The sequence below is a fragment of the Octopus bimaculoides genome, chromosome 1 (genome assembly GCF_001194135.2).
Source record: "Octopus bimaculoides isolate UCB-OBI-ISO-001 chromosome 1, ASM119413v2, whole genome shotgun sequence".
NCBI classification, from domain to species: Eukaryota; Metazoa; Mollusca; class Cephalopoda; order Octopoda; family Octopodidae; genus Octopus; species Octopus bimaculoides.
In genome coordinates this window covers 60,007,538-60,014,526 of record NC_068981.1, presented here as the reverse complement: position 1 = coordinate 60,014,526, position 6,989 = coordinate 60,007,538, and the positions used below count along the sequence as shown (strand labels likewise).

General features: G+C 34.3%; 1 protein-coding gene across 1 annotated transcript in view; it reads left to right on the top strand.

Annotated features, from left to right (window-relative positions):
* The window catches only part of LOC106876327 (uncharacterized), a 74,364-nt gene that overhangs the window by 53,153 nt on the left and 14,222 nt on the right, over positions 1-6,989 (top strand). Inside the window, exon 10 of the mRNA XM_014924828.2 lies at positions 5,850-5,988. Coding sequence (XP_014780314.1) covers positions 5,850-5,988 — 139 coding nt within the window. The remainder of the gene's footprint in view (positions 1-5,849; positions 5,989-6,989) is intronic.

The following is a 6,989-nucleotide window of genomic DNA, read 5'->3' as shown; positions in this document are numbered from 1 at the left end:
GAAGAAGAAGAAGAAGAAGAAGAAGAAGAAGAAGAAGAAGAAGAAGAAGAAGAAGATGTGTTTATTAATTGACATGAGTATTCCTTGCGATCATAATATAGCGGCGAAAGAATTTGACAAGGTCAGTAAATATAAAGACTTGTTAATAGAAATTGAAAAAATGTGGCATCTCAAGGCGACTACCATACCAGTGATTGTAGGATCTCTAGGAATGATTTAAAAAAAGGTACTGAAACCTATTTGAAAATGATACCAGGCTTACGATCTCTACAGGAATTGCAAAAAAATCGTGTTAACTGGAACGACTCATATACTGAGAAGAGCATTATCACTGTGAAAACAACATCCATTCATGAATTTATTTATTAATGTTTTTTTAAATACATATTTTACCTGTGAATTTGCCTGTGTAAACTGAGAATGCATACAATGAGCTTCTCTGCCCTAGGTGTACGGAAAACACTCGGCGAGAAATGGAAGAAAATTTGAAGAAAGAAGAAAAAAAAGGACAACATAATAATAATAATGTACACCACTAGCCCAGAAAGAATATAAGAGACGTTATGACAATATAGCAAGGATTGTCCATCGGACACTTCGCAACAAGTATGGACTTGACAGAGTGAAAAAGTGGTACGAACATAGACCCGAAGGCATCATCGAAAATGATAATGCAAAGATCCTATGGGATTTTATGATTCAGTGCGACCATGAGATAGAGAATAGGAAACCAGACATAGTGTTAATTGAGAAAGAAAGCAAGCTATGCTGAATCATAGACATAGCATGCCCAGATGACAACAAGGTATGCGATAAAGAAGGAAAAAAATTTAGCTTGGGTGGTTAAAGAGTTGTGGTCGCTGAAAAAGATGGTAGTAGTACCAATAATTCTCGGAGCCCTGAGAACAGTGAGTAAAAATCTTGAGAAGTACATGGAACAAATACGAGCTGCAATAAGAGTGGAGCAGTTGCAGAAAACAGCACTTCTTGGAACCGCCCGAATACTCCGGATGGTGCTCCAAAAGTAAGGGGTGTTGCCTTAGTTCACTGGTAGTGAACAGTTGGCCCCGTAGTACTTCTCCAGCGTTAGAAGATGTGCACAGAAATGATAATGATGATGATGATGATGATGATTTCATTTACTTGCCACAAGGTCGATAGATGAGGACGACAATACAAAGACAGACATAAAATCTTTGGGCTTACATATGATGAAATGATGAAACAAAATGTAAGCATACACAGTATACACTGAAAAAGAAGGGACACAAACATAGCATACAAAGTTTTTTTTTTAAATATGGCAGGGAGGATGATAGGGATGTGGCCCACCTGATACAGGAAGGCCTATAGGTATAATAGAGGAAGCCCACTGTCCAAGGTTTTCCAGAAATCCCAGAAGCAATCGCCCTCTCCAATTCTTTCTCTCCGACTCACAGGTCTACACTTAGAGAGTACTATCCACTGTTGTCATTTTCGCCCACTTTTCAATAAATTCACTCGAGGACAGCACTTTCCTCTTCAGTCTCAATTTCCTTTTCAAGTGAAATTTGAATAAGTCAATGATAAAAAAAAACAATACTCAGCCAAATACAAAACAAAAACACCAGGACTTACAAGTAAATATAACATACAGACAATAGCACTACTAGGCACCGCACACATCCTACGTAAAACACTTTCAATACATTGAAAACAAGAGCACCACAAGAAACCACAGAACATACCCATGACACACAGAGCTGCGCTCGGTAGTGCAGTGAAAGCACGTGAAAAAGATAAGACTACTGAATAATTCAGTACCAGACACTGACTCTCATGGCTTCTGATCTTAATAGACTAGAAGTGTTATCATGTACATTCTTTTGTCTTGGTATAAAAGATGGGCTACAGCAAATATTCTGCTCAATAACACAGATTTGCTTGTTAGTTGCTTGACCTTAATTAATTGAGCATGTCCATTAGTGGCTGACGGTATGTGCATCTCTGATCACGAGAAGAAGTAGTGGGGAAGCATCATAGTCATGGGCTGAGAGGAATTTGGATAATTCACCTTTCAACATCCTTAAACAACCCTTATTCAGGGACCTTTTCAGCGGGATTGGCTACTCGACCTGAAGAAAATTCTAAGTGGGTCGCACCCGCAAGGTCATGCACTGTTTATCTTGATATAAGATCACTATGTCGCGCACATATGATTGTGATGTAAATGTCTGGGATACGCTTATCAGACAGGTAGTCATGATGAGTATATTGGTTTTCGTATATTTTATCCCAGTGTCACTTTGATGGCACGCACTGCTCTCTCACTATTCAGTAATAACTCTTCAAAAATATATTCCGAAATAATTTAATCCTCCAAAATATTACTGAATTGCAGTTAAAAACAAGTACTTTCTTCCACTACAATTAACAATCTGCTAAGTTGTTTTATAGGTCAGATGTCCGAACGTCAGTGTTGACCAATTCGTGTAATTATATCATTAATGATTGAAATACATCACATACAGTCACTCTAAAGTTCTGTTTTAACAACATCTTATTTAGAAATAGGTCAGGCTTTATCATTTGCTATGGTTTATGTTTCTGTCTAGAAATGAAGTTATATTTTATATTTGTCTTTGATATTTTTCAATTAAATTTATTATTCTAGTTCATTTATATAATTGATTTCCTAATTATGACTATTGTTGAGATATTGTATTATCTTAGTACGAGTTATAAATTCCATTTATACTGGTTCTATTTGAAATTATATAAATATTCAAACATCGTTTCTTTAAATGGAATCCACGGACATTAAAATCGTATACAGCAAATTTAGAAATCTGAACAATCCTTACTTGAAAATAAGAAGAAATAAAGAAACAAAGTTATGTCTAGTTGGAATTGCTTCAAAATCATTGAATGGTGACTTTTAATGATAATGTGAAAGACAACAGTGGAATACGTTGAAAGAAAATACTAATAAGAGAATGTTTATTAGATTTCTCTTGAAATGAGATAAGCTATCAATTAAATGAGCGTTTTCCCTTTTAATGTCTGGAAAGTTTTGCAGACAAAGAACACAAAGAACCTACTATGCTTTCGTATGAGGAAAGTAGAAAGCTAATGGCGTGACTTCCCCCACAGAGCCTTCTCTATTGAAAGAGGTTACCCTTCTTCAGGAACTTAATTGTCTGTTGGGGTAGTATCGGTCTAGAGTCAATGACATACTACTGTTGTTGCTGCTGTTGGGACTAGTATTGCAATTGTTATTGCTGTTATTGCTTATCCAACGATATAGATCTCTTTGATTAAAATTATGATCAAAAATGTTCCAGCAGGGAACGTCTTTGTTTCTTTATTTATCCAAAACAAAATGATATTTTCATCACTTAAGACGGCAGGCTGTGATATAAACGAGACTTTGGTACTATTTCTGTTTCGTTGAACGTCATTATAAGACTACCTCACTAGTTCGAGCTAATGATATATCTTTTTTTTAATGCATTTATTTATTTACTTATTTTTGTGCTGCATGATATTTATATCTATAAATATTATGATAGGCGTCTTTAAGTGACTGAAGTTGGTAGCTGCAAGTGAAATCGATAAAATGCTAGTACCTGTCGGAAGTACAAGTCGTCTGTAAGAAAATAACTTTATCTACATTAATTCAATCAATTATTCTAGTTGTGAATCAGTTCATTTGAGAGTGCAGTTTAAATTATAGGAAATAGAACTCTATACTGTCGTCGTCGTTCACTTTGCGGTTACTGTTTAACCTGAGCTCACCTTGATTGAACAAACATAAACAAATATGTATATGTCCATTCATGACTAACTCAGCCTTCACCCAGACGTTGCATCTCTAGGTTTTCATAATTCAAAATACCACTACTTTTTCAAAGTACTAAATTATATGGAGGGCAGATTTGGTTGCTATTTCGGCAGGATGAATAACCATTTAACTCTCGTTGCATATATGCCATTAGTTTGGATTGTTTCGCTCATATCATCTTAGGAGAAGCAGTATAAACTGGCTTCGGGCACAAAGAAATGGTGGTTTTTTTCAAGAGATCATCTCTTCAAATAGGGTATCCATAAGTTGCCGATTATTCGTCGGAACTCTGTTATATCCTGTACACGGGCACTGCGAATGGAGAGACAAATGGATTGATTGGTGCCGATATTATAGAGTGATGTGGAAAAAGGCAGCGCAATTAAGTATTTTTCCTATATTTTGTATAATATTTTGAGAAAAATAGCATCATTATAAATATCAGACACTACTCAGTTCTTTATGCAGAATGTCATTGCTTTTGTACATATAAAATTCATGTTTAATAAGTAAATGTATTTGATGAAGAGTTCCTTATACATTCTATTTCTAAATTCCATTATCTCAAACTTGACCTTTTCCTAAGATTGTGCGTACTGGGATTAAAACCAGAAGCACGTAGCGGCATTCCGAACTTCTTAACACAACTTGCGTTGCCAAACATATCAAGAATTCTAGGTTCAATAGTTTTTCCATGGGTAGCTCCGGGAAGGACTCCAGTACGATATATCTGGTTATGGAATGCACTATAAAATTTTCGATGACACTTTTAGGATAAGAAATAGCTTTCTTTAATACCACGTTTCAGAAAACAACGATCGGATATACGAATAATAGATGTACAATTAATACACGTTACTGTACAAATACTAGATGTTACTGTGCTTCGATAGCTATTTTATCGGATCGGATTTAGTATGGAACATCTTGATGCATAATTTCATTATCTCAGAAAATGTTTAGTATTGATAACATCTGTTATCAATACTATTGGAGGTGTTAATATACTTTCACTATCTCTGGTTGCGATGGCCAAAGCTGCTGCTTTTGTTGTGCTATTAGTTACTGCATTTTATATTGATCGCTGATGCTTAATATCCTCTTAATACCACCTCTTCTAGGAATGCACACTCACTGTTCACTTTTTAATATGTGGTTTTGTTAATAGATCTTTCATACCAGTGTGAGAGATTCAGTTTTCGTTGCGCTCCAACGCAGAGCCACATGTTTTAGCTGCGTTGCAAAAGTGTTGATACTACAGTGTTCTTGCTGTGGGAGAGTTAATTCTCTGTTTACAATTTTTCTATCCTTATTTATCATAAAAGACTTCTAATGCTCGGGAGAAATAGTGCTCATATTTCTATTGTTGCTTAATTCTCTTCTAATCGGCCTTTATTTATATTTTTTGCTATATCTAGCTCAAATTCCAAAAATCTAATTCCACAACAGCTCTAATGTAATAGGTGTCTTGCTGACTACTATGTTGTTACAAGTAGAGTTTTGAGGGATTGTTTTCAAGAAAATGGCTCTGAGAGTAGCTATACGGTTTTAATCAATTGTTTAAAGTTTTCAGTCGTATTTGTTCGCTATTTCTAATATTTAATCATGATACAATACTTATTCTTGTTATTTTCAAGAGGGTTATACGTATATTGTCATGTAAGTTATTTTATTTTCTTCACTACAAAAAATATCTCTACTAAACTCCAATTTAGTCTGGCAATTATTTATTCTAGGTTGGAATCTTTTGTCTACTTTGTTTATACAGTATTTATTTAATTCCTCATTGTGAACTGTGCCGATTTTACAGCCATATTGGAAATTCTCTGTGTAACGCGGCTTAGTATCGTAAAACTAAATTGTTATTATCCTTGTTGTTATTATTGTTGCTGTTGTTCTTCTTCTTCTTGTTCTTGTTCTTGCTGCTGTTGTTGTTGAATGTAATAAATTTTGTAGGAGTTTTGGCTTCTGTTGATATAGAAATAATTATACAATCTGTTAATATGTTTTTTCTATTTCTTTATAGGTGAAGCTATAATGCTTCTCTATAGTGTCTATCTTTGCTTTACTGTACGAAAAGCGCCGGCATTTTTCAACGAGAGTAGATATATCACATGGTCCACGTACAACACACTCATTCTTGGTTCATTTCTGATAATTTTTCAGTAAGTTTCTGTAAAGCAGACATAAAACTAAAATTTATTGTCTATTGAACCGATTCTTCTGTATGAATTGTATCCATATAATAATAATAATAATAATAATAATAATAATAATAATAATAATAATAATAATAATAATAACAATAATAATAATAATAATAATAATACACTGGTTAGTAATGCCTTTAAATATTTTAAATAATTTTCAAGCAACTACTACTTAGAAAAAAACGCAAGCTCAGTAGTTGAACAATACCTGAGGCTATTAAAAATATTTAAAAATCCTGAACAATGCAGAAGTGCGTCAGAAATTTTTAATAACCAAAGAAATAATATAAAATTAATGTAAGTTTATTTTTTTATTTTAATCAAATAAAATAGCTCTTCTACTATTTAACTGCTTCTCTTTCAACGCACGATTTTGGATGAAATCGCTTGTGGAAAAAGTACAATTACATAAACAATAAACAATATTTGAACGATAATAAATGATCTTAATACCATATAATAAATGCAATGACGATTTGATTCATTTTCCCCCAGAGCGATAATTTAAGGGACATCAATAGGACAAATGGCTAAAGCGAAAAAGCTTTACACTGAATTAATTAGGGGGAAATAGGCAAAGAGACTAATAGTAAACAAAAGACTAAAACGAGACGTTCTATTAGACTGAAAAAAAACAATGAAATTAACACACTTAATATAAGATTACTTTGGCAATCACGGGAAAGTGCTTTCTACCATCTCTGTTTTCTGACCTGCTTGTCTATGACGCCAATAGGGTCATTCCCATTCACCAGGGCAATTCTCATCCTCACCAACCTTTTAACAAATTTACAGGAAAGCGTCTATCTCCCTCTCCCCTCTCTCCCTCCCTCTCTCTATCTCCCTCTCTCTATCTCCCTCTCAATCTATCTGTCTATCGATCTATCTATTTCTCTCCCTTTCTCTCTCTCTCTCTCTCTCTCTCTCTCTCTCTCTCTCTCTCTCTCTCTCTCTCT